Genomic DNA, 27463 nt, shown 5'->3' with positions numbered 1-27463 from the left:
CTCTGGTGAGAGGGGCATTGCCTAGAGACTCCGGCTGTCAGGCTGCACTGCCCTGGTGGGAGGGGTGCGGGTGTATAACCACAGTTGCGTTGCAGGACACGCGGGGTTGGTCGTGGTCCCAAGAAGCCCAGGGACATGGCCGCTCCCCCGGGAGAGGGACAAGAGTAACACCCCGCGACACCCCCCCAAAAGGACCTGCTCAGAACGTGGGTCAGAGCGATATTGTCTGAGCACCGTCTCTACACGTCATTTCATCTGAAACACCAAGGCCCTAAGTCCACTCTCCTGCCCATTTTAAATCGGTCACGTTCAGCAGAGTCATGCTAGCATAAAATTGCTGAGAGGAAGGGGAAATTCAGGCCCCATCGTATCTTTACTCTTACGAGATGCTGTTCGAGAATAGAGATAATTGCTAATTATTCACATGGCTGCATAGCTGACTGTATGTGAGTTTGCTATTATCCCCTCTTCTTGTCTCCTAGCCTTTCTGGGATTGCCTCCGTTGGAGATATTGATCTCTTCTGCTCTGATTAGCTGGAAAAAATGAACGCAAGAAAAATCAGACTGTAAATGGAAAACTGTATTGGGCAATGGAATACATTTTCCTTCTGCAAATTACATGATTTACATGTATGTTGCAAAACCCTTTACGTGTATTTATCCTCTCTATATCAGCATGTATATGGTTACATTTGATTCTTACTAATGATGGGTTTACTATTCTTTTCCTGATGTTGATAACTATGAGATGCTAGCTAAGACTTAGATTTGTTAACTATTTCAATTCTTGTAGCTACCATCCTAACCCTTCTATCTGAATTCACATTTTCACACAACTACAAACCCCGTGACGAGGAGGGCTTACACATAAGATATTATGCCGGGCGATCTTTGATGTCAGTAAATGAATCCACTGCAGATTTGCATATTTTTAGATGAATTTAGTGCTGCAATTGAAAGCCCTGGGGACTGACGCCCTCCCTTTATCCACAAAAATAGGTGCAGTGCCAGGGTGCCGCCTTCGACTGGTCCATTCACGTGCCGCAGCTCTGACCCTGAAAGCCTCCCCTTGCAAAGGGAGAAGGTTATTCTTTCCCTAGGAGAAGTTTTTACGGAAGTGCCATGATCTTATGGAAAATGCAGAGAGAGCTGAATCCTGTAGGAAAGGTAGGCAAAAAATATTCCCTCTCGGGAACATCCTGGGATTCCCCAGAGTCCTCCACCCTTTTCATACTAAAGACCCACTGCAGGCCCGTATGCAGGAATTTCTGGGGGGAGGGAATGTGGACCTCAAGGGTGTGAATGCACCCTCCCATGGTGCCCCAAGAAAGCAGGGAAATCAGCCCCAGCATTCCCCCGGCTGGTCAGAGCATGGGGGAGGGAGGCTCCTGCCTTCCTCTGGCCATCTGGGAGCCATGTAGATTAGGCTGATCGGCAAAGGGAAATGAAGCCGCGATTTAAATGATCGCGGCTTCATTTAAATTTAAATGGCTGCCGCGCTGAGCCGACAAACAGCTGATCAGCTGTTTGTCGGCTCAGTGCGCTAGTCTGGACGCTCCCCTGCCGACACGAAAGCCCTTTATCGACCTCCCCGGTAAACCTCATCCTACAAGGCATAACGGGGAGGTCGATAAAGGGCTTTCAGGTCGGCGCGGGAACGTCCAGACTAGTGCGCTGAGCCGACAAACAGCTAATCAGCTGTTTGTCGGCTCAGCGCGGCAGCCATTGTCGGCTCTGTCGATGGAGCCATGTAGTTTAGACGTACCCCTGGAGCGTGCTTACTTGGCTTTCGCACCCTTCGCCTCCCCCTCCCCCGCATACAGGCCTGCACTGTGATCTGCTGTTTCCCTGCATTCTCTCTCCATTCCTGCCTGCAATGCACAACTACAAAGTTCTACTTATTAAGGCTGGAGCAAAGTCTAGTGGGCATTTGAGGACCCTTACGCCTTATCCTGCTGGGCTCCATTTGAAGAGATGGGGCAGAAAATTCAGGGGCCCAGTTCTGACGTAACTATCTGGAGCGTTCCATGATAGCTGCTTGTATTGTGGTATATGATTAACACAGATCGTGTTTAATAGTGACTGTTGACCTCCAAAGATGACAGAGGTTCCCCTCCTGGTTATTATTCTGGGCTTGCATCCAGGATGGAAATCCTGTAAGTTACAGGTCAATCATCCCAGTAAGATTCATAGCCCAGTGCTGGCTACCATGAGGTCTGTGGCATTTCCACTTCACAGTGAAGCCAAGAATGCAGAGAGACAAGAAACCTGAAAAATTCCGCCTACTGCTTCCCCCAAATTAGCTCATCTTTTCAAATCTTAGAAAGTTTGGGATTTGGTTTGGTTTGTGTGCCAAGGTTCTAGACTTTGTTATGAATACAACCGTATAGTATGGCAGTGCCCATACTAGAACTCTGCCCTGTGGTGCATGGTTTTCCTATCCATGCCAGCACAGTCCATTATGATGGAGAAGGAAGACATGGAGAACGGCCAGCGGTAGTGAGGTTCAGACATCCATGTGCAAACTCCCTCCATTAGAATCAGGCATCAGTGTGTCGTTTGTGGCGTCTGGCTCGTTTCTAGCCGTGGTGTCCTGTGTGGTGGAGCCTGCACAGGGAGAGGCGATGTCACCGGAGCTAGGCGTTTTGAAAGCCCCAGGCTTCCAGGAGCTGCACCTGGAAGTTCTCTTGACAGAGAGGAGGGTTGTCAAATGTCTCGCAGTGCTCTGTTCTTCCATAGCAGAGGTCAGCATCAATGTACAGAGCCTGGCCTCCCCCACCACCTGCAAAACAAGGTCAGAGCCTGATGGGGACCTGCTGTCCCCAGGTTGATGGGTAAATGGAGGGATACGAACCCAAACCGTCCTGCTTACGGGAGACCACGCGTCACTTTTGATGGTGTGAGGGGCACTGTTTAAAGGTTCTGGGATGGGGGCACGTGGCTACCCCATGCGTCGCCTCTGGGCTGAGGAGCAGAAGCAGAACCAGAACCAGAAGCACCAGGGCAGCAGTGAGTGAGCCTCAGCAAACATCTATGGGCAGGGGCCCACTCCAAGGAGCCGCACCAGCCAGTGCCAGGCTCCTTCAGGGAGAGGCAAAAGCACATCGGGGCAAAGCTCAGAGCTGTGCAGGGAAGTGCCCCACTGCGCAGAGGTGGCCAGACTTGGAGAGCAGGGCAGGGAGGACTACCGGGCAGCCAGCCAGAGCCTCAGCTCCCACGGAGTGGAATGCCAGGGGCCGGGGCAGCTCCCGCCACCTTCTGGTCTGTCGCTCCTACCAGCAGGCAGGAAATGCTTTTCAAAGGGCAGGGCACGCCCCACATTTTAAAAAAGTCTGTGTTAAATAGAAAGCAGAATTGTTGGGGGGACGTGATCCCACATCCCATCCCCCCACATCACTCTGCCGCTCATGTCTAGTGCCCTGCGTGGCTACAAATCTATACCAGTGGATGCAGATAGCGCAGAGAGAAATCGGAATCCATGGACCCCCAGGGCTCTCCCAGGAACCACAGTGGCAAAAGGAGCAGATTGTGGGGCGGCTGCTCCCAGGAGCCAGTCCCAGTGCCAGCAGCTGTCCTGTCCCCTGCCAGCCCTGACAGCATCCCTTCGAAGCAGCCGTCTGTGTCTCCTGTCCACGGGCATGTGGCGAGCCTGGTGGCACAGGGCACTGGCTCCGGGAAGTAGCAGCCCATGTGCTGCTCCTTTTGCCACTGCGGTTCCCTGGAGAGACCTGCAGTTCAGTGGACGCCTGCTTCTGTCTGTGGGTATCCACATCCCCAGGCATAAATGTGTATCCACGCAGAGCTCTACTTATGACTCAGTGCTACAGCTTTACGTCTGCTTGACCATTCTGTGCTGCTGGAGATGGGGGAGCCCCCTTGGCCTTCCATGGTTGGGGTGACCAGACACCCTGATATTAGGGGCTTTGTCCTAAGTAAACTAGTGTCTCTCTCATATACAGGCGCTTCTGTGAACGTTGCCGCATGGGGCAGCTGACGGCACAGGCATGACTAGGATTCCCTGAGTTGTCCAGTCTAATATGTCTACACTACCACCCTAGTTCGAACTAGGGTGGTTAATGTAGTCAACCGGAGTTGCAAATGAAGCCTGGGATTTGAATTTCCCGGGCTTCATTTGCATGTTGCCGGGCACCGCCATTTTTAAATGTCCGCTAGTTCGGACTCCGTGCACGCGGCTACACGCGGCACGGACTAGGTAGTTCGGACTAGGCTTCCTATTCCGAACTACCGTTACTCCTCGTGGACTACATTACCACCCTAGTTCGAACTAGGGTGGTAGTGTAAACATACCCTAAATTATTAAACCGGGTTGGAGACTCAGGAAAACAGAATCCTGATTCCACAGACTAAACTTGGCCTCTGTTTCACAAGGGGAATGAAATAGAGATACGGTGGGATGCCTCTCACATTGGGGGGCATGCTGCATGCAGCGTGCCGTGCTGCAAGGGACTGGCGAGTGTCTGGGTAGCACTGTCGCCTGGAGGCTGGCCTTCAGGGAAAACATGTCTTGCTGCTGCAAACAGCTCCTGGAGCGTCTCTTGTGGCTGAAGTGATAGAAGCCTGTTTTCTGGAGCCCGTAAGCCCTGGCATGGCTGGTATAAACCTGCGGAAGTCCAGGGGAGTTGCACTCGGGCACGAGCGTCCTGGGGTAAGCTCAGTGCTGTAAGTGTGTGCGGGAGCTAGGGCTGGGCGGTGCAGTCGGGAATTGTTACAATCACTGATGGAATTTCTACTTTCCATCCTTCCTGCTGCTTTACAGGACGAAATACAAAGAGCGAAGCTGCCCTGGTACTTGTGCAGGGTGTTCCGGACCCTGCGCTCACGCCCAAGTTCCAGAGACCTTTGAAGACAGGACAAGCAGCAATGGGCTTAAACTGCAGCAAGGGAGGTTGAGGTTGAACATTAGGCAAAATTTCCTGCCTCTCAGGGTGGTTAAACACTGGAATAAATTGCCTAGGGAGGTTGTGGAATCTCCATCCCTGGAGATATTTAAGAGCAGGTTGGATGGACACCTGTCAGGGATGGTCTAGATCAGTGGGTCTTAACCTTACTGCAGCATGCACCCTTTTGGTTCTCAAAATATGTTCTCGCACCCCTTATTAAAAATCGTTGAAGTAGGTCAGTTCTTTAAACCTAAGATATATCATAAAAATCTGGCAAGTCTCTCACCCCCAGAAAGGGCATCTCGCACCCCCACGAGGTGTGTGCACCCCAGGTTAAGAACCACTGGTCTAGTTGGTGCTTGGTCCTGCCGTGAGGGCAGGGGACTGGACTTGATGACCTCTCGAGGTCCCTTCCAGTTCTAGTGTCCTATGATTCTATGATAACAGCCAGGAGGGTGCGAATCATGCACAGAAGCAGGGACCTATTGCACTTCCTACTATGTCAGCCAGTGGTGCTAGCCAGCCATGGGGCAGAGATCAGACTGCTGCAGCATCCTAAGGGATGGCTTGGCCTGTATCTTGCCACAGTGCTCTCTGGAGCAAAGTGGTCCAGCTCCCTTCTGCCCCTCAGAGGGCTCCGGGTAAATGACACAGTCTGGCTCCGAGTGCCCTGGGGCAGAGGCAGTGGTCTGTCTTGGGCACGCGAATGTAGCATAATTACCGATAATGATTCCTTCCCGAGTCCCGGACATGAACATGGAGGCTGTTTTCGAAGGCAGGAGGAAGTGTCGGATTGCCAGGAAGGGGGAGAGGCGGCCTCTAGCACTCTCCAGTACCGGCACGGTGAGATGGTGCGAGCTGGCTTTGTGGCCGTCCGGAGGGGATGAGACACGGATCCGGGGGACGGGAGAAGGGGACCGCTGGCGTGGGGCGCGCGGCACTGCTTTGGTCAGCTCTGGTTTCTTGACGAACACCCACTCGTATCTCTCCATTTCAGGGCGTACCTTTAAAACAAAGGCAAGACGTCGGTGGCTTGCCCTTCCCAAACCCTTCTGGGGGGTGGTTTGGCTGGCCAGCCATGTGGCTGTTGGAGGTAGGTCCATCCGTAGAGACTGGTCATTGGGTCTTAGCAGTGCTAACCTCCACCAATAGTGTCACGGCAGTGTAGGGTGGTTGGGGACTCCTGGTTGGGCTGGAAAGACTCCAGCTCTGGGGAGAAGTGGGGTGCTGGCAATTTGTGACTACTAGACGGTTGCGTTTGTCGGAGGGGCTTACGGGGTTAATTTGAGATGAGCGGGACGGCTCGTAGGCAGGAAAGTGTCCTGTGACCTCAGAGAGACACCCACTTTGGGAAAATGCAAAAGCCATTCCCAGGGTCTTCCTCCCGCCCCCTGCCGAGCTCCCCAGAGCTGTTGGCTAGGGCAGGGGAGGCCGAGTTTGGGACACTGAGAGGAAGGACTTCCGGCCCCCTAGGGAGGGGAGGCAGTTGCTGCTGCAGAGCTGTTGACACAGACGCCAGTGCGGGGCCTGATGGCTCTGGGGCCCCCGGCAAAGCCCAGTTCTGGGACTGGAGGAAAATGGGGCAGTCAGACGTTTATGTGGGGGGAGGTCCAGGCAAGCAGTGGGTTACTCCCCCCTGGGCTGGTTCTGCTCCCAGCCCCACCTTTCCTACCTGTGCTCAGGTCCCGCCCCCAGCTGGGGGCTCTGCTGTCTCCTCAGCTCTGACTCGCCCTGGACTCCCAGAGGCTGGCTCCCCTGCCTGGTCCCTGGCCAGACCCACCTCTGAGTCTCCTCCCCGTTCGCCTCTGCCCAGGGAGTGAAGGGGCCAGCGCCACCGGCAGGAGCCCTGCCACCTGGTCTGGCTGGCTCCAGGCCCCTGGGCTGCTGCTGCCAGCTGGCTCTTTTCACTCCCAGCTGCAGGGAGAGGGCTCAGGCAGGTCGGTGAGGACGCACGGCGGGAGCACAGGTGCTGGAGCCACCGGGAACGCTGGACGGAGCTGCAGCTGGGTAGCAGAGCTGGCCGTACGGCAGAGCTCCCAGAGCAGTGGTAGGCAACCTGCAGCCCATGGGCCACATGCGGCCCACCACGATCCAATGTGTGGCCGCAAGACACTGAGTTTTCCTCTCCGTATGCCTAACGTGGCTGCGTGTGAGCTACGGTGCGGGCAGAGGCCACGCAGCGTGGACCGGGAGAGCCGTGTGCCCGCTCTGCATCCAAGGTGCTGCTGTGGGTCAAGCGCCCCCCCCCCCCGCACATCCCACGGACGCAGAGCTACCCCACCCTGGGAGACGGGCTTGGTGCCGACAATCTGATGGAGGGACACCTCTGCAGCCCAGGGAGCGCGCAGGGAGGAGTAACAGGCACCTGGCAGACCAAATGGAAAACCCATCCCTGCTTCAGGTTGCCTGGGTGGCTCTGGCCAGTGTGAAGCCGCTAGGCCGTCTTCTGCTCCCATGCCAGGGGGCTGGGCTCTGGGAGACAGACACCCCCACGGGCCTCTGTTCATTGACAGCTCCTGTTCGCTCATTACGTTTTATTCCTGCCGTTGAGGTTAAACTGGCCTGTGCTTTAAAAGCCTGTTCAGGGTGAGCTGACTGGGTGGGAACAGTATACTCCTCCGAGCCCAGCCCCAAAGGCAGGAACGGCAGGCGCTGAGCCCAGGCAGACCTGCCGGGGACACCCAGTAGTCCAGGGCTGGTCTAACACTGGGTGAATTCTGCCCTAGAAGCGGTAAAGGCACAAGGGCTGCTGTCCCAGGGTGTGTCTAGACTACATGCCTCTGGCGATAGAGGCACATAGATTTGTTTACTCGGCATAGGGAAATGAAGTGGCTATTTAAATAATCGCCGCTTCATTTAAATTTAAATGGCTGCCGCGCTGAGCCAATCAGCTGTTAGTCGGCTCAGCGCGGTAGTCTGGACGCTCCGCAGTCGACATCAAAGGCATTTGTCGACCTCCCCGGTATGCCTCGTGGGATGAAGTTTACCGGGGAGGTCGACAAATGCCTTTGATGTCGACTGCAGAGCATCCAGACTACTGCGCTGAGCCGACAAGCAGCTGATCGGCTCAGCGCGGCAGCCATTTTAATTTAAATGAAGCGGCGATTATTTAAATCGCCGCTTCATTTCCCTATGCCGAGTAAACAAATGATTTAGTTGGGATTGGTCCTGCCTAGAGCAGGGGGCTGGACTTGATGACCTTCTGAGGTCTCTTCCAGTTCTTTAAAGACTAACAAGATGGTTTATAAGATGATGAGCTTTCATAGGCCAGACCCACTTCCTCAGATCAAATAGGAAGTGGGTCTGGCCCACGAAAGCTCATCATCTAATAAACCATCTTGTTAGTCTTTAAAGTGCTACATTGTCCTGCATTTTGCTTCAACTACCCCAGACTAACACGGCTACATTTCTATCACTCTTCCAGTTCTATGATTCTATGATTTTATTAAACAAATCGACATGCCTCTGTCACCAGAGGCTTGTAGTCTAGACACACCCCCAGAGAGGGGCAGAGGTGCCACCAATCCTGTAACCAGGACACTGCTGAGGTTCTGGTGTGGCTGGAGCCTGCCGCAGCTACAGCTGGCTACACTGCAGGTGTATGGCACAGAGAAGCACGGACTAGAAGGGGACTGGACTGGAGAAGCTGCTGAGCTAGATGGATCTGACCTGACAGAGCAATTTCTGTTCCTCTGCATTCTCCTCCGTGAGGTCTGAGGGGCACCGGCGAATTGTCTCTAGTACCTGCCTGCTGGGCTGTCCCTATGATACAAGCATGCAGCCTACACCATAGGCAAGCCGCAATCCCGATACAGCAGGAAAGAGTCAGACTTACGCTGAAAACAAAGCATTCCCCTGTTCCAAAGAAGCTGGACGCTGCCCCGCTCTTCTTCCTTTCATTCCAGTCAGACGAGAGGAAGGCACCACACACCTTGCAGGAGAGAGGCAGAACCATTTGGAGTCAAGGGCTCTACAGCAGGAAATGCATTGCAAGGGGCAAAGAGCAGGCTGGCAAACGTCGATTTATCCCCACACTCCTTTGGACCCCAGGTGGGAATTTCGAGAGCAGCGTATTAGAAATGAGACCCCCCCCCATCCTCCGTGTGGCTCTGAGGGCAGAATTCCCCCCCAAAAGTGAAGTTCTGCCCCAAAATGAAACGAAGTAGAAAAGGCCCCTTCTCACTCAGCTGATCTGCCCCATATGTGGATCTAGGGCTACTACTTTAGTTAAGTGACTAATGCAGGTTTTCAATTTTCTTAGCCCTGCAGCTATAGGAGAGCAGGCTGCAATCTCCTGTTGCTTCTTCAGCAGGATGCCTCACACAAGTTCCAGTCAGTTCTGTCTGCAGAAGGCTATCGGACAGCCCAGTTATTTCAGAGTCGCTGTCCTGATTCCCTAATAAGTGTGAACACAAGAATGGCCATTCTGGGTCAGACCAAAGGTCTGTCTAGCCCAGTGTCCTGTCTTCCCCAACAGTGGCCAAAGCCAGGTGCCCCAGAGGGCCTGACAGACCAGGGAATCATTAAGTGATCCATCCCTGTTGCCCATTCCCAACTTCTGACAAAGAGGCATGGGACATCATCCCGGCCCATCCTGGCTCGTAGCCATTGATGGACCTCTCCTCCATGAACTTATTTAGTTCTTTTTTTAACCCAGTTACTGTCTTGGCCTTTGCAGAATCCTCTGGCAAGGAGTTCCACAGGCTGACTGTGTGTTGTGTGACTACTTCCTTTTGTTTGTTAGAAACCTGCTGCTTATTAATTTCATTTGGTGACCCCTAGTCCTTGTGTTATGAGAAGGAGCAAATAGCATTTTCTTCAGACCAGTCAATATTTTATAGACCTCTGTCATATCTCCACTTAGCTGTCTCTTCCAAACTCAAAAGTCCATTCTTATTAATCTCTCCTCATATGGAAGCTGTTCTATACCCCTAATTATTTTTGTTGCCTTTGTCTGAACCTTTTCCAATTCCATCGTAACTTTTTTTAGATGAGGCAACCACATCTGCATGCAGTATTCAAGATGTGGACCTCCCATTGATGTATATAAAAGCAATAGAATATTTTCTGTCTTAATCTCTATCCCTTTCTTTATGGGTCCCAACATTCTGTTTGCTTTTTTTGGCTGTCACTGCACATTGAATGGATGTTTTCAGAGAACTATCCAAGATCTCTCTCTGGTCCGCAGATGAAGCTGTTCAGGAACAGCTGTGACACTTTTCATTCAGACTAAGGTAGGATGTGAATTTACTTTCAAGTGGTGACAAGCCCTTGCATGTTTTTGAATATCTAGTATGGACCGGATTCAAAACCTTCGGAAACACCTTTAAAACATTTGAACTGGTGGTTGTCAACTCTAGGGCCACACCAAGCCTAGAACTGGTACCCTTGAGTGGGCCATGACCAGCTGCTACATTTTACAGGTGTTAAGCCCTGTGCTCAATCGGATGCTAATTGATGTGTAGAAATGGGATAGCTAATCTATTTGCCTAATCCGGACGAGGGCCTGGGCTGGGGAGTAGCGTGTTTGTCCCCTTGCCAGGATCTGGGAAAGCTGTGCCAGAAAGCAACGACGTTTTCGTGATGCCTGAGGCTTATGGCACAGGCCGATTGCCATTTGACTAAGGGTTCAGAGGCAGAGCATGGAATATGAGCTGTTCCTGGGGTCCTTGGAAGGACCCTGGCTTTTTACTTTGGGGGTTATTTTGCCTACTTGAAATGTGAAGGCGAATGCCTCTGGTTTTCCTCCCCTCTGTGTTGCTATTATGGAAATCCACTCCTGAGGCCTGTACTGCAGGCCTTGCTTAGGCAAATCTTCTGTGACTTCATTTGCATGAGTAGGGACTTCAGGGTTTGACCCATATTTGCAGGAAGTGATTTCCACCTTTAATATTTTATCCAGCTATTCGTCTCCTCCAATCAGTGGCGCCCTGAGACCTCAACCAGTGTCAGGGAAGACGTGCTTCATTGGGGAATTCCCCTGATGCCAAATCAGCAGTCTTTACGGAGCTGGTGTAAAGATGCTGCAGCACAGGGATGAACTGGGCCCCGGCGGAGGAAGAGTGATATTCGTGGGGTCTCCGTAGGCCCCCTTGCTTCTGGATGCCCTGGCAGCAGCTGTGCCAAGAGTGGTGCTGCCTTTTGATTTAGGCTGCTATAATCCAGGCCTGTCACCTGACGAGTAAATTCAGGGCTTCAATGTAAGCCCATTTGGGAGCTGTATGCTGCCCCTTTCTCCCTGGCCCCACCAGCAGCTGGGACACACTCACAGCCCTCTTCAGTGGTTGGGAAATACTTACTTCCCCCTGAGCGGTTTTTATGAGCAGGACTGTCGGTTCGTAGCCTTCACAGCATGAGTAAAACCTGCAGGGACAGAGAGAGTGGATCCGTTTCCATCGCGGCGTGTTTTCCTGTCGGAGTTACTGACGAGACGCACATAACGCAAGGGGACGCGAAGTGAGGTGCGTGCTGTTTGCGCACAGCATTGACCGGAGGAGCCGGGCGCTCCCTCTGCATGCCAAGTGTGGCTGTGGTTCAATGGGCACTGTCATGATTATGAGGGTTAGCCAGCAGCCTGGGGATTAAGGAGTTAACTACACCTAGCCAGGTGGAGTGACCAGTAGGAATGTAGGTGGGACTTTCAAACTGGGACAAAGGAATTTGGGTTTTTTCCTTTTCTCCTTTTCTCTCTCGGAGTGAGTCCTCTGCAGCTACAGGGAGGGACAAGCATGTCTCTCTCCAAGAAACAATACGTCACTTTCTGTAAGCAGGGTAACATTTAGGTTGTTTCGTTAGGCTTTATTGTTTAAGGGTTGGGTATGGGATCTGAGATCGGGCACTGTTTAAAAGATGTTTTGGCTTTTCTTTGTAACTAAGTTCTAGGCCCATGGGCTGTGTCTACACTGGCATGAATTTCTGGAACTGCTTAAAACGGAATACTATTCCGTTTTCAGTTTTTCCGGAAAAGGAGTGTCTACATTGGCAGGCTGCTTTTCTGGAAAAGCCCTTTTTCCGGAAAAGCGTCCGTGGCCAATGTAGATGCGCTTTTCCGGAAAAAAGCCCCGATTGCCATTTTCGCTATCGGGGCTTTTTTCCGGAAAAGACTACTGGGCTGTCTACACTGGCCCTTTTCCAGAACAGTGTTCCGGAATAAGGACTTATGCCCGAGCGGGAGCAGAATAGTTTTTCCGGAATAGCGGCTGATTTTGTTCAGTAGAGCATCGTTGCTTTTCCGGAAATTCAAGGGCCAGTGTAGACAGCTCGCAGCTTATTCCGGAAAAGCGGCTGATTTTCCGGAATAAGTGGCCCAGTGTAGACACAGCCATGGAGTTTCTCCATGAGTATATTTTGTTACCTTCCCATCTAGTCATTATGCCTGCAACAGGAATATTGTTGTAATAATAAAAGTTCTTTCCTTTCTTTTTATTAACCTGGCAGTGGTTAATTGTGTGCCCTGATTTTTATTTTAGGGGTGAGATTTCCCAAATGATCTTTCCCCTGATTTCTTTATCAACATTTGGGTGGTGGCAGCGGAAGTTTTATTCCCAAGATCTAGGTTTTTAAGATCTTGGGGGAAGTTTTATACCAAAGCCTGGTAGATAAGGCTTTGGGGTACACTTGCTGGCCCCCACTTCTGCATTTATCATGCCAGTGGGGAAGGAGCCATGACAGGCACAGCCCGCAAGTGCGGCTAGCAACACTCGCCCAGCGCAGGAGGCTGCTTGGTTACAACAATCTTGCAGCCCCCTGAGACAACGGAGGGACACCCATGCGGCCCACTCACCAGCCTACTGCTTTGGACTGACCTTGGACCATGTTACCATGTCCCCTCCAAGCCAGGTTCTGGCCTTGACCTATAGTTGGGGTCCTGACACAGTGTCTGCTTCCTTCGCATGCCCGCTGTGCTGGGGTGAGCGAGGCCCTGCACTGCGCCTGCATCCACGGACGTCTTCTGCGGCCCCTTTGCATGTTATTTGCAGCCTCTGCGGTGCCTGGAGTGGGAGCCAGAACCTGCCCATTGCCATCAGTCAAGGGCTGATTGAGGAGCACAGTCTCGGCTCCATGTCCGCATGCTGATGCAGAGAGCCTCCCCTCCTTTGATCTGGCTGATTGGCCCGAACGCTAACGGAGCAGGAAGCACCCGCAGGACATGCTAATGCCATTGGAGCAGAGCATCAGTACTGGAAAGGGAGGGAGCTCAAACCTGGGCCTGGCTCTGAGTTTACAGCCATTCTGCTCCGGTGTAATCCCAATTGATTCAGTCACAGCCGGCTCACCCCACTCGAAGTGTGATCAGAATAAAAGGCTGGATCCTGCTGAGACCAAACTGTCCCCGGCCAGAGGGCCACAATCTGCTTTTGGTCTGAACTGTGACATCGGCATAAATGAATAGGTTCCGCATGGCCCTGCGCTATGTGCAGGGGAGAAGAATGGCCTTTCTGCAGCACACTCAGGCTACTTCTACACGACGAGTTTTGTCGGCAAAAAATATGCTAATGATGGACTCATTTGCATGAGTCGCAATCTCGTTTGCATATTTTCTGCCGATCCGTTTTTGCGCTAGGAGTTTTTGCGCAAAAATAAGCAGTGTGGATGTTTTCTTTTTGCGCAAAACCCCCTTTTTCCGCAAGACCCTTATGCCCCCAAAAAGGAGGTGTACTGGTCTTATGGAAAAAGGGATTTTTGCACAAAAAGAAAACGTCCACACTACTTGTTTTTGCGCAAAAACCCCTAGTGCAAAAACGGATCTGCAGAAAACATGCAGATGAGATCACGACTCATGCAAATGAGTCCCTTGTTAGCTTAGTGCAGACTTAGCCGCAGTGGAAAGGGTCAGGGGCGCTTTCATTCCTTATGCACATGCGATGCCTAGGGAGGTGCTGGACTCACAGCCCCAGATACACCCCGTTAACATGCCTCAGCCTTGACCAGGACAGAGGGCCCGTCTCGAGAGAGAGAGAAACAAGGTCAGATGGTGGCAAGTCCCATCCATGGCCTCTCCTCAGCAAGGCTGACAGTGGTGGTGGGTTTGTGCTGGGACACATGCCCTCAGAGGATTGGGCTGAGACCCACCAAATGTATTGCACGTCAGGTAAAACAGCCATTGAAGGGAATAGGGGAGTGGATTTAGACAGGAGTGACGCTACAGGTACCTTTGTCAAGCTGGCCGTGCCACGTGCCTCAGGGACATTCGTCCAACAGGCCACCTGGCTTAGGAAGCTGCTCAGCTGTTAGTTCCTTTCCTTGGCTGAACATGTTGGGCCAGATCCTGCGTTGGTGTAAACCAGTGCCGTGCCATTGAAGTGGACAGGGCTGTGTGTATTTACCTCACCTGCAGAGCCGGCCCGTTCGCCCTCATTGGGCGGTTGCCACTGTACCTTTGCAGGCTGTATCCGTTCTCTGAGGTGGAGAATAGCAGGACAGGGGGGAATAAGGAGAATCGCTTGGGAATCCAGGACCACACGATGCGCATCTCCTGAGCAGTCACGATGGTGGAGCTGAATTTCAGCATGTCTACTGCCAGGTGGAACAGCTGCCTGTGGGAGGGAGGGAAGATGTCAGAGAGGCAGAGCCACCTTCATTGCCAGAGCCTCACGCCCACGGCGCAGCGGAAAAACGCCAGACGCGCACTGATTGCGTTGCAACCTCGTCCCCTGCGCTGCAGCTTTTCTCGTGGCTTTTCAGCTGGAAACACCCTCTTCTGAATGCCTTGTGAAATGAGGTTTACAGGAGCGGTCGACAAAGGCTTCCCTTGTCGACCGATCCGTGTCTAGACTGCCGCCCTGTGCCGGATCAGCTGATTGTCGGCACAGCATGGCGGCCATTTTTATTTTAATGAAGTGTGGATTATTTAAATCCCTGCTTCATTGACTATGTCGGGTAAACTAGTTTACATGGCTCCATCGACGGAGCCATTAGTCTAGACGTACCCAAGAAGTGGGCTGTGCTCACGAAAGCTCGTGATCCCATCGACATGTTTTGTCTATAAAGTGCTACCAGAGCGTTTGTTGTTTTTTAAGGTTATCCTGTACAGACTAACTCGGTGACCCCCTGAAGCTTCTAAGCATTTCAAAGCCACCTTTCCCCAGAGCACCTGTCTGGAGTTGGCAGGAGCAGTGGGGAATGCCACATGGCTACGCTGGCGAATGACTCAGTCTTACCTGCGCTGAACCACCGTTATGCCTTTCTCCGCCAGCGCTTTCCTGTTGGCCATCTGAAGAAGCCAGATTTCCTTGTGGGAGAACAGCCGAATCCCAAAGGCTCTCTCCAGGAGCTTGTCAGCCGCCATATGCTTCTTCACATTCTGCACGAAAGCCTTCAGCTCACCCTGGACGTTGGTCGCTTCCAGCTCTCCGGAGGTCACCAAGAGCCTGTACTGCATCAGCAAGGCCAGAGCGATACGGTAGAGGACTTTCTGACCCTCCAGCAGGAACACGTCGAGGACGCGGATAGCGTAGTCAAATGGAAGGTCACCGAAGATCCACCCCAGCCACTCGGAATAGACCTCAAAGACATTTTCACAGGTGCTGGCGATTAATCTGTGGGCGGCTGGGCAGTGCTTGCTGGCCAGATCCCCAAAAGTCATACAGGAGGCCTGATGGGCCAGGAAGGACTGGTCTATGTAGCTGGTGTGAGCCTCATTGCAAGCGATGAGGCGCGAGACATTCTCAAAGCACTGAGCTTCATCTTCGCTGTAGTGCAGCAGCAGAGCCACGGCAGCCGGGAGAACTGGGCCGTAGGTGATGTCAGGGAAGAGGTTGCCAAGGCAGATGAGGATTTTCTTCACGGCGGTTACGCCTTCCATGGTCAGGCAATACGTGGGCAGCGTGCCCTCGCCGAGGAATTCGGGCAAGGGGTGGGAGCTCACGCTCTGCTTTCCAAACAGCCTGCTTGCTACGTCCCTGTAGACCAGAGCATCGGGGGTCACCAGCCGGCAGGGGATGCGCTGGATGATCTGGTGGTACGCCCGAGCTCTTAGCGCGTGGTCCGTAGCCCAGTGACCTGCTCTTGCCAGCTTTTTCAGCTCTTTGCTGGTGTGGGGGAGGCTCTGGCTGTGAGTGCTTGGCTGCCGATCCAACTCCGGCATCTTATCCCAGTCCACAAACTGGCCACAGCCCACGCAAGAGGATGCATCGATGTCCCAAGTCTCAGCATCGGAGATGATCAGCACCGGGATTTGAAGGGAATCAGCTGGCTCTGCAGGACAAAGGCGGGGCAGTGAGGCAATAACTGTTATGGGAGCAGCATCACTTGCTGAGAGACACCCACAGATGTCCCACACCGAGCTCTTCTGGGGAACAGGCCGTTCAACACAAGGCAGGCCCTTCCACGGGGGAGGGGGGATGTGAAGGATGTGAAAGCACCCACATGGCCCCCCAAATACGCATGGCCAGCTGGCCAGGGGAAGGCAGGAGCAGCACCCTGCCCAGGCTTCCCCCCAACATGCCCCGGCTGGCCAGGGGAAGGCTGGGGCTGATTTCCTCGCTTACTTGGGGGGCCACGGGGGGAGGAGGGCTGGTGCAGCCACACCCTTGCAGTCCACATTTACAAAACAAGCAGCCCTCCCCCCCCAGAAATTCCTGCCTGCCAGAGTGCTGAATGCTGCCTGAGAGCTGCCGCTAAGGCTGGGGTCACCCTATTCATGTATGAACAGCAAAACCATGTCCCTGCCCAAACAGGAAGTGCTTGTATTAGCTTTGGAGAACTAAGGACTCCTCATCATCTTCACCTTCGCACAGACATCTTTGAAAAAGTGGAAGTCAAATGCTAGTAAGGAAAATAGAAAGGAGCATAAATTTTGTCAAATTGTGTAAAAATCATATATATAGTAGCCTAGTGTCTGTGCATCTGTAACGCTGAAATGCTGGCTGTTCCCTCTGGGCGGCGCTGTTGCTGAAATGCTGGCTGTTCCCTCTGGGCGGCGCTGTTGCTGAAATGCTGGCTGTTCCCTCTGGGCGGCGCTGTTGCTGAAATGCTGGCCGTTCCCTCTGGGTGACGCTGTTGCTGAAATGCTGGCTGTTCCCTCTGTGCGGCGCTGTTGCTGAAATGCTGGCTGTTCCCTCTGGGGGGCGCTGTTACTGAAATGCTGGCTGTTCCCTCTGGGCGACGCTGTTGCTGAAATGCTGGCTGTTCCCTCTGTGCGGCGCTGTTGCTGAAATGCTGGCTGTTCCCTCTGGGCGGCGCTGTTGCTGAAATGCTGGCTGTTCCCTCTGGGCGGCGCTGTTACTGAAATGCTGGCTGTTCCCTCTGGGGGGCGCTGTTACTGAAATGCTGGCTGTTCCCTCTGGGGGGCGCTGTTGCTGAAATGCTGGCCGTTCCCTCCGGGCGACGCTGTTACTGAAATGCTGGCTGTTCCCTCTGGGCGGCGCTGTTACTGAAATGCTGGCTGTTCCCTCTGGGGGGCGCTGTTGCTGAAATGCTGGCTGTTCCCTCTGGGCGGCGCTGTTGCTGAAATGCTGGCCGTTCCCTCTGGGCGGCGCTGTTGCTGAAATGCTGGCCGTTCCCTCTGGGGGGCGCTGTTACTGAAATGCTGGCCGTTCCCTCTGGGGGGCGCTGTTGCTGAAATGCTGGCTGTTCCCTCTGGGCGGCGCTGTTACTGAAATGCTGGCTGTTCCCTCTGGGCGGCGCTGTTACTGAAATGCTGGCCGTTCCCTCTGGGCGGCGCTGTTACTGAAATGCTGGCCGTTCCCTCTGGGCGACGCTGTTACTGAAATGCTGGCCGTTCCCTCTGGGCGGCGCTGTTACTGAAATGCTGGCCGTTCCCTCTGGGCGGCGCTGTTGCTGAAATGCTGGCTGTTCCCTCTGGGGGGCGCTGTTACTGAAATGCTGGCTGTTCCCTCTGGGGGGCGCTGTTGCTGAAATGCTGGCCGTTCCCTCTGGGCGGCGCTGTTACTGAAATGCTGGCCGTTCCCTCTGGGCGGTGCTGTTACTGAAATGCTGGCTGTTCCCTCTGGGCGGCGCTGTTACTGAAATGCTGGCTGTTCCCTCTGGGCGGCGCTATTGCTGAAATGCTGGCTGTTCCCTCTGGGCGGCGCTGTTACTGAAATGCTGGCTGTTCCCTCTGGGCGGCGCTGTTACTGAAATGCTGGCTGTTCCCTCTGGGCGGCGCTGTTGCTGAAATGCTGGCTGTTCCCTCTGGGCGGCGCTGTTGCTGAAATGCTGGCTGTTCCTTCTGGGCGGCGCTGTTACTGAAATGCTGGCTGTTCCCTCTGGGCGGCGCTGTTGCTGAAATGCTGGCTGTTCCCTCTGGGCGGCGCTGTTGCTGAAATGCTGGCTGTTCCCTCTGGGCGGCGCTGTTGCTGAAATGCTGGCTGTTCCCTCTGGGCGGCGCTGTTACTGAAATGCTGGCTGTTCCCTCTGGGCGGCGCTGTTGCTGAAATGCTGGCTGTTCCCTCTGGGCGGCGCTGTTGCTGAAATGCTGGCTGTTCCCTCTGGGGGGCGCTGTTACTGAAATGCTGGCTGTTCCCTCTGGGGGACGCTGTTGCTGAAATGCTGGCTGTTCCCTCTGGGGCGGCGCTGTTGCTGAAATGCTGGCTGTTCCCTCTGGGGCGACGCTGTTACTGAAATGCTGGCTGTTCCCTCTGGGGGGCGCTGTTGCTGAAATGCTGGCTGTTCCCTCTGGGCGGCGCTGTTACTGAAATGCTGGCTGTTCCCTCTGGGCGGCCCGTGCTGCATGGGGAGTGCGGGGCCGAAATGGCCGCTTGCGTTGCTTGCTCCCCCGCGGCGGCCCGGCTAAGCAGCGCAGAAGTCAGCCAAGCGCCACGGAGGAGGGAAAGGGAGGCAGGCGGTGACGTACATGGCCAGGGGGCGGGGCCTGGCCGTGTACGTCACCACCCCGCCCTCCTTCGCCTCCCGCCATGGCGCTTAGCTGACTTCTGTGCTGCTCAGCTGGGCTGCCGCGGGGGAGCCCAAACGGCCGCTTGCTCCACTTGCTCTCCTGTGGCAGCCCGGCTGAGCGGCGCAGAAGTCAGCCGAGCGCCAGGGTGGGAGGCGAAGGCGGGTGGGGTGGTGACATGCGGCGTGACAGCAGCTCCAGGCCCCGCCCCCTCACTGTGAATGTCACTGCTCTGCCCCCCTTCGCCTCCCACTGTGGCGCTTGGCTGACTTCTGCACCCCTCAGCCAGGCTGCCGCGTGGGTGCAAGCGGCACAAGCGACCGTTTGGGCTCCACGCTCCCCATGCAGCACTGGGAGTACGGAGCCCAAATGGCTGTTTGGGCTCCGTGGTCCCCCGAGTGAGAGGCAGGATGGGGAGGAGAAGAGAAAGAGAGAGACAGAGAGAGAGGCAGGAGGTGGAGGAGAGCTGAGAGAGAGAGAAGGGGAGGCAATAGGAGAAGGAGAAAGAGAGAGACGGAGCGAGAGACTGGAGGCCCAGGAGAGAAGACCGATGTGGAGGAGAGACCTGAAAATCCTGTCTTATGACGGGCTAATTGGCTAGTATAATAAGAAAAGCCAAAAAGGAGTTTGAAGAACAAATACTCCAAAACTCAAAAAGCAATAGTAAAATGTTTTTTAAGTACATCAGAAGCAGGATGCTGGCCCTTGGAAGATCAAGATGCTAAAGGAGCACTCAAAGATGATAGTCGCTGCAGAGAAGCTAAATGAATTATTTTCTTCAGTCTTCATGGCTGAGGATATTGGAGAGATTCCCAAACCTGAGCCATCCTTTTTTTGGTGACAAATCGGAGGAATATGCCAGCCTGAGGTGTCATGAGAGGTGGTTTTGGAACAAACTGAGATACTGAACAGTAATAAGTAACCGGGACCAGATGGCATTTAACCCAAGAGTTCTCAAAGAACTCAAATGTGAAATTATGGAATTAGTAACTATGGTTTGTAACCTATCCTCTAAATCAGCTTCCGTACCTAATGACTGGAAGATAGCTAATGTGACGCCAATATTTAAAAAGGGGTCTAGAGGTGATCCTGGCAATTACAGACTGGTAAGTCTAATATTTGTACCAGGCAAATTAGTTGAAACTATAGTAAAGAATAAAATTGTCAGCCACATAGATGAACATAATTTGTTGGGGGAAAGTCAATATGGTTTCTGTAAAGGGAAATCATGCCTTACTAATCTGCTAGAGTTCTTTGATGGGGTCAACAAACATGTGGACGAGGGGGATCCAGTAGATATAATATACTTGGAATTCCAGAAAGGCTTTGATAAGGACCCTCACCAACGGCTCTTCAGTAAAGTAAGTTGTCATGGGATCAGAGGGAAGGTCCTTTCATGGATTGATAACTGGCTAAAAGACAGGAAACAAAGGGTAAGTTTTGTGGGTGGAGAGGGGTAACTAGTGGGGTCCCCCAAGGGTCTGTTCTGGGACCAGTCCTGTTCAACTTATTTATAAATGATCTGGAGAAAGGGGTTAATTAGTGAGGTGGCAAAATTTGCAGATGATACTAAACTGTTCAAGATAGTTAAAAACAAAGAAGACTGTGAAGAGCTTAAAAAGGATGTAATCAAACTAAGTGATTGGGCAACAAAATGGCAAATGAAATGTAATGTTGATAAATGTAAAGTAATGCACATTGGAGAAAAATAATCCCAACTATACATACAATATGATGGGGACTAATTTGGCTACAACTACTCAAGAGAGAGATCTTGGAGTCATTGGGCACGTCTAGACTATGTTTTAATTTCGAAAGAGGATATGCACATTCCATGGGAGTTTGCATATCTTCTTCCGATCGCATTTTCAAAAGAGGATCTTTCAAAAGTGAAAGTAGTCTGGATGCATTTAAAAAACAAAACAAAACCCTTTTTTGAAAAAAAACGCTCTTCAAAAAAAAAAAGGAGGTTTACATGGTTTTTCAAAAAAAAAGGGTTGTTGTTTTTTTAAAACCACGTCCAGACTACTTTCACTTTTGAAAGATCCTCTTTCGAAAATACGATTGGAAGAAGATATGCAAATTCCCGTGGAATTTGCATATCCTCTTTCGAAGAGTTCATGATCTTAAGGAAAGGTAGAAGGGAGACCAGCACAATTGAGGTAATGGATTTCAGGAAGGCAGATTTTGATAAGCTCAGAGAACTTGTAGGTAAGGTCCCATGGGAAGCAAGACTGAAGGGAAAAACAACTGAGGAGAGTTGGAAGTATTTCAAAGGGACGTTGTTAAGGGCCCAAAAGCAAACAATTCCGCTGTGTAGGAAAGATAGAAAATATGGCAAAAGACCAGCTTGGCTTTACAAGGAGATCTTGCATGATCTCAAAATAAAAAAGGAGTCGTATAAAAAATGGAAACTAGGACAACTAACAAAGGATGAATATAGGCAAGCAACACGGGAATGCAGGGGCAAGATTAGAAAGGCAAAGGCACAAAATGAGATCAAACTAGCTACAGGCATAAAGGGAAACAAGAAGACCTTTCATAAATACATTAAAAGCAAGAGGAAGACCAAGGACAGGGTAGGCCCACTGCTTAGTGAGAAGGGAGAAGCAGTAACAGGGAACTTGGAAATGGCGGAGATGCTCAATGACTTCTTTGTTTCGGTCTTCACTGAGAAGTCTGGAGGTGTGCCTAACGTAGTGAATACAAGCAGAGAGAGGGTAAGTTTAGAAGATAGGATACACAAAGAACAAGTTAAAAATCACTTAGGAAAGTTAGATGTCAGCAAGTCACCAGGTCCTGATGAAATGCATCCCAGGATACTTAAGGAGCTGATAGAGGAGGTATCTGAGCCTTTAGCTATGATCTTTGAAAAATCATGGCAGACAGGGGAGATTCCAGAAGACTGGAAAAGGGCAAATATTGTGCCCATCTATAAAAAGGGGAATAAGAACAACCCAGGAAACTACAGACCGGTAAGTTTAACATCTGTCCCAGGGACGATAATGGAGCAGGTAATTAAGGAAATCATATGCAAACACTTGGAAGGTAATAAAGTGATAGGGAATAGCCAGCATGGGTTTGTGAAGAACAAGTCATGCCAAACTAATCTGATAGCTTTCTTTGATAAGATAACGAGCCTTGTGGATAAAGGAGAAGCGGTGGATGTCATATTCCTAGACTTTAGTAAGGCATTTGATACGGTCTCGCATGATATTCTTATTGATAAACTAGGCAAATATAACTTAGATAGGGCCACGATAAGGTGGGTGCATAATTGGCTGGATAACCGTAGTCAGAGAGTTGTTGTTAACGGTTCTAAATCCTGCTGGAAAGGGATAACAAGTGGAGTTCCTCAAGGGTCTGTTTTGGGACCCGTACTGTTCAATATCTTCATCAATGATGTAGATATTGGGATAGAGAGTACGCTTATTAAGTTTGCAGATGATACCAAACTGGGTGGGGTTGCGACTTCTTTGGAGGATAGGGACATAATTCAAAATGACCTTAGCAAGTTAGAGAAATGGTCAGAGGTAAACAGGATGAGGTTTAATAAAGAGAAATGCAAAGTGCTCCACTTAGGAAGGAACAATCAGTTCCATACATACAAGATGGGAAGCGACTGTCTAGGAAGGAGCATGGTGGAAAGGGATCTAGGGGTCATAGTGGACCACAAGTTGAATATGAGTCAACAGTGTGATGCTGTTGCAAAAAAAAGCAAATATGATTCTAGGTTGTATCAAGAGGTGTGTTGTAAGCAAAACTCGTGAAGTCATTCTGCCGCTCTACTCTGCACTAGTTAGGCCTCAGCTGGAGTACTGTGTCCAGTTCTGGGCGCCACATTTCAAGAAAGATGTGGAGAAATTGGAAAGGGTACAGAGAAGAGCGACAAGAATGATTAAAGGTTTAGAGAACATGACCTATGAAGCCAGGCTTCATGAACTGGGCTTGTTTAGTTTGGAAAAAAGAAGATTAAGGGGGGACATGATAGCGGTTTTCAAATATCTAAAAGGGTGTCACAAGGAGGAAGGCGAAAATTTGTTCCTCTTGGTTTCTGAGGACAGGACAAGGAGTAATGGGCTTAAAGTGCAGCAGGGGAGGTTTAGATTGGACATTAGGAAAAAATTCCTAACTGTCAGGGTGGTCAAATTGCCAAGGGAGGTGGTGGAATCTCCCTCTCTGGAGATATTTAAGAACAGGTTAGATAGACATCTGTCAGGGATGGTGTAGACGGAGCTTGGTCCTGCCTTGAGGGCGGGGGGCTGGACTCGATGACCTCTCGAGGTCCCTTCCAGTCCTATTATTCTATGATTCTATGATTCTATGAAATTAAAATGTAGTCTAGATGTGCCCATTGTGGATAGTTCTCTGAAAACATCCACTCAGTGTGCAGCGGCAGTCAAAAAAGCAAACCGAATGTTAGGAATCATTAAAAAAGCGATAGAGAATAAGACAGAAAATATCTTATTGCCTCTGTCTAAAACAATGGTACACCCACATTTTGAATACTGCATACACATGTAGTCGCCTCATCTCAAAAAGATATATTGGCATTGGAAAAGGTTCAGAAAAGGGCAGCAAAACCGATGAGGGGTTTGGAACGGGTCCCATATGAAGAGAGATTAAAAAGACTTGGACTTTTAGCTTAGAAAAGAGGAGACTAAAGGGGGATATCATAAGAATGGCCGTACTGGGTCAGACCAAAGGGCCATTAAGCCCAGTAGCCTGTCTGCTGACAGTGGCCAGCACCAGGTGCCCCAGAGGGGGTGGACCGAAGACAATGATCAAGCGATTTGTCTCCTGCCATCCCTCTCCAGTCTCTGACAAACAGAGTCCAGGGACACCATTTCTATCCCCTGGCTAATAGCCTTTTATGGACCTCCATGAAATTATCTAGCTTCTCTTTAAAATCTGTTATAGTGCTAGCCTTCTCAGCCTCCTCTGGCAAGGAGTTCCACAGGTTGACTACGCGCTGTGTGAAGAAGAACTTTCTTTTATTAGTTTTAAACCTGCTGCCCATTAACTTCATTTTGTGTCCTCTAGTTCTTCTATTATGGGAACTAATAAATAACTTTTCTTTATCGGCCCTCTCCACACCACTCATGATTTTATAGACCTCTCTCATATCCCCCCTCAGTCTCCTCTTTTCTAAACTGAAAAGTCCCAGTTGCTTTAACCTCTCTTCATGGTAGAGGTCTATAAAATCATGATGGGTATTGGCCACTGTCGGAAGACAGGACACTGGGCTAGATGAACTGTTGGTCTGACCCAGTCTGGCCGTTCTTATGTTCATAGGTGCTGTTTTACTGAACCCTCCTGAACTGATAGAATTGATGAATAACCCACTGAACAAATGGCCTCTTCCCAAATAAACCTGATGCAGAAAGAACCTGTGCCTAGTGCTTTCGCAGCACGGCAGATACCTGGGGATAACTGAGTCCTTTTTAGCAGCATGCCAGGTGTGTTCTACCTAGGTGTCCCTGGCACCTTCAGCAGCGTGGCAGGGACATTACAAAAAACTTAATTTAAAATAAAAGTTAATCTTTTAAGTCTCAAACTCTGACTTTGAGGCAATTAACAATTTGAGCCAGACTTGGTACATACGTGGGCTGGATCGACTGGGCCATAGCGCAGGACAATAAAGTCCAAGTACAGACCACAGTGTGTTAACCTCACGTCTGTTGCAGGTTCTGTACCACCCAGAGACAGGAACACTAGCAGCTTCCTTTCCAGTTCCTGCTCCCCACTCTCTGCTTCATGGGGCTGTAGTTTTGTCTGGTAGGGCGTACAAAGAATTGTGCCCGGACAGGCCAAAATGGAGTTCCAGACAGCTCCACAGACTGGCCCAGTCCATCCCCAGCATATGTTATTGGAGACGGATTGAATTAAGGCAATGTGGCTTCTGGATCCAAACTGCAGTGCTGCTGACATTCGGCCAGGCAGTAGCAGAAGAGTGCAAACAACAGGCTGTACAGATCACTCAAGCCAGGTGACCCCTTCAGAGTTAGGGGCCTGGCTGCTGGTCCCCAAGGAGAGTCTCGGTAATGTGTGAGTGTTAGTCCTCGTTCTTCTGCCATCTCAGTCTGTCCCCCAGCTCTCTCTGTCCCATCTTCGTAGCCATGGGAGACCCTGAACACAGCAGGGCTTGCTTAGTTCCACAGAGCAGAGGGGAAGGGCAGGTTCTGGGAGCCAGCACGTGGCTTTGCAGGGTGATGGGGATGGTTGAGAGACAGGACCCTGCCTATCCACCCGGTGCAGTGTGCGCAGGGCATTGGCGATCCGCAGAGGCAGCCGCAGAAGCTGCTTGTTGTGTTGCTCATGGTTTGAAAGAGGATTCGGTCCCACCCCACAGCACCTGGCCTTCCTACCCGACTTGGGGTCAGTGGAATCAGGCTCTGTGCTGGGGACAGGACTTGCCACCAAAGGTGCGTGTGTCCCGCCAGTCATTGGATCTCTGGAATGAGCCTGCTCTGGAGAGGCAGCAGCATTGCACCACAAGTCAATAGAAGAGCAGCAGGGGCCTCCTGCCCAGAGGCAGGTTACGGGGCCCTGTTGATTCCCCAGCAATGGCAGCTCAGCCACGTGCTCTAGAGATTTCGTTTGGCTTGTTATCGTTAACTGAGAGTTGTCAGTGAGCCTGGTGCCAGGGGGGGTCATGTACGCCCCTCCGCCAGCATACACAGACCAGAGTGAAAACCACCAAAAACTGCTGGGGGGGGGGGACTCTATGGCCTGTTCCCTTCCCCTCCCAAATCCTGCAGATGCCCATGCAAAGTGTCCTCCTGCCTTACAGAGAGTCCCTGACACCTGACTCTGAATCCCTGAATTATTGGCACCTAGAAGTCACCATGTCCTACTCTGAGGCTGAAAACTCCTGCCAGTCTGCCCCCTGCTTTTGGGCACCTTAGAATAGAGCCTGTAGGGGCAGGTGGTGCTGGAAAACAAGCCCTTCTCTGCCCCTATTCCAGTGTGTGTGGGGGGGTGGAGGGGGGGTTGGTTCACTGTTTACTGCCTACACACCACAGGCGGCATTTTGTAAACGCAGTGTCTGTTCACGAGGGATTTATTTTTTACCCTGGAGCTAGTCTGAGCCTCATTTTGAACAGATCACCAAGATCTTGGGGAAACATCGTATTAGAAAGGAGACCCCTCGTTTCCTCCCTGCCTGCTACAGGTCTCAAGCCATGTGGGACTGGCTTTGCAGTGGAGTCTTTGCATTAACAAAAAGAGGATTACAACCACCTGTAGGCAGGGAATTCTCTCTGGATCGCTCATCTGAGATCCCCTGTGCTCTTTATTTCAGCAAGTTTACACAGTATCAAATGCTTATCTTAACTCCAAGACTGGCCAAACTCGAGCGCCTCTTGCAGGACCTAGTGAGACGTTTCCCCTGAAGTGGCACCTTATAGACTAACTGAAGTGTAGGAGCATAAGCTTTCGTGGGCAAAGACCCACTCCGTCAGATGCGCCATTCTTATTCTGCGCTGCTGCTGGCAGCACTGCCTTCTGAGCTGGGTGCCTGACTACAGTTGCCACTGTCCGACCAGCCAGCCCTGAAGGCCGTGCAGAAGTAAAGCTGGCAATACTGCAGCACCTCCCAAATAATCTTATGACCCGCCTGCACATCCCTTGTGAGAGCCCCTAGTTGTGTGAAATGCTGGTCTCCCCTGTGAAATCTGTATAGCACAGGGTAAAAGTGCACAAAGGATCCAATTTCACAGTCCACAACATCTTTTTCATGGCAGTGAGTTTGGTAGGGCCCTAGATATGATCTAGCCGAGCTCAGTGGCCTTACAGCAGAGAGTGTAACGGAAGGCAGGCAGCAATTTTAGGAGCAGGATATATTTAAATCTTAAGGTTTGTTTTTGCCAACATAGCTACACGTAAGGGCGAAGCAGCGCTTGGAAGCTTCAGGTGCCTGGAGGGTTAGATAAGCCTTCACCAGGCTGAATGATTATCGGTAACCCCTCTGCACCAACCCAGATCTCTTGGGTTGGTAGATGTGTCTGGGAATTTCATGAGCTCAGACCCTTCTGACAACCCGTACTTCCCCGTTCAGAACTGGTCAGGAGAACAGACGAATGGTTCTGCTCTAGCCACTGGCCAGAAATCCTGACTCAGAGACAGGAAGAAATGGAAACGTTGGGACCATTAACCAGACGTCAGTGGGTACCGCACGGGCTGCTTCAGTGCAAGCTTCCCCTTCTGATTGCACCCCGTCCTTCCCCAGCTGCTGTATTTGTGTGTCTAGAAGGATGCAGCACCCTCCCAGGAGTGGCCTTACCTTGTGTAGTTTCCATATCACCTCCACCTGAGTGCAGCAGGGCCGAGGGGGACCTATTCCTCTTTCCCAGCTTGTCCAAAGGGAGATCTTCCACAGCACCCCCTGGGGAGCCAGGGAGGCCCAGCCCAACCTGTAGCATCTCTCTGGGACTGTGTGTGAAATTATATCTCCTCGAGCAAGGAGCTTCTGATGGGCTTGGCTCCCAGGCTGCATTTATTGCCCGAGTCCCTGGAGCGTTAGTGCCCCTGCCCCCACGACGGAGAGACACTTATTTGATGTAAACAACACAAGGGGTGGGGTTGTTAAAAGGCTCCACCTGCCCCGTCGCAGCCCCGACCCGATGGGAGGATGGGCTGTAAATAAGCAACGGGGAGCGATAACAATCGAAACGGCAACAGATCCTTAACCCCAATCTTTTTTTCCCCAAGGGTAAATTTCATTTTG

The 27463-nt window shown here is 51.7% G+C and overlaps 1 protein-coding gene and 1 long non-coding RNA gene across 3 annotated transcripts; one reads left to right on the top strand and one right to left on the bottom strand.

The window, feature by feature from the left end:
* Positions 1 to 413: 413 nt before the first annotated feature.
* Positions 414 to 11184, top strand: LOC142819079 (uncharacterized). 2 transcript variants are annotated; one of them, XR_012896777.1, is made up of 5 exons: positions 414 to 630; positions 1000 to 1167; positions 4778 to 5994; positions 8807 to 8951; positions 10090 to 11184. It is a non-coding gene; the product is annotated as an uncharacterized LOC142819079 (long non-coding RNA). The 2 variants fall into 2 exon arrangements; XR_012896776.1 differs by having other exon boundaries at positions 10058 to 11184.
* Positions 1736 to 27433, bottom strand: LOC102443923 (TBC1 domain family member 24-like). Its single transcript, XM_006131363.4, has 7 exons — positions 27020 to 27433; positions 15062 to 16097; positions 14279 to 14437; positions 11201 to 11264; positions 8737 to 8832; positions 5623 to 5905; positions 1736 to 2782 (listed from the first exon to the last, which is right to left on the bottom strand). Exons 1-7 carry the CDS (start codon positions 27156 to 27158, stop codon positions 2637 to 2639), a joined length of 1923 nt encoding a protein of 640 aa, XP_006131425.3. The 5' UTR covers positions 27159 to 27433; the 3' UTR covers positions 1736 to 2636.
* Positions 27434 to 27463: the final 30 nt, after the last annotated feature.

Source organism: Pelodiscus sinensis, chromosome 20 (assembly GCF_049634645.1).
Source record: "Pelodiscus sinensis isolate JC-2024 chromosome 20, ASM4963464v1, whole genome shotgun sequence".
In the NCBI taxonomy this organism is placed as follows: domain Eukaryota; kingdom Metazoa; phylum Chordata; order Testudines; family Trionychidae; genus Pelodiscus; species Pelodiscus sinensis.
Note: the sequence above shows the minus strand (reverse complement) of the source record. Positions and strands in the feature narration are given on the sequence as shown.

Excerpts from the sequence above, each read along its gene's own strand:
- LOC102443923 (XM_006131363.4), bottom strand. The coding sequence starts at position 27,158 with ATGCTACAGGTTGGGCTGGGCCTCCCTGGCTCCCCAGGGGGTGCTGTG. Across the intron at positions 16,098-27,019 it reads TGATATGGAAACTACACAAG|AGCCAGCTGATTCCCTTCAA; the intron begins GTAAGGCCACTC and ends TTTGTCCTGCAG. Across the intron at positions 11,265-14,278 it reads AACGGATACAGCCTGCAAAG|GTTTTACTCATGCTGTGAAG; the intron begins GTACAGTGGCAA and ends CTGTCCCTGCAG.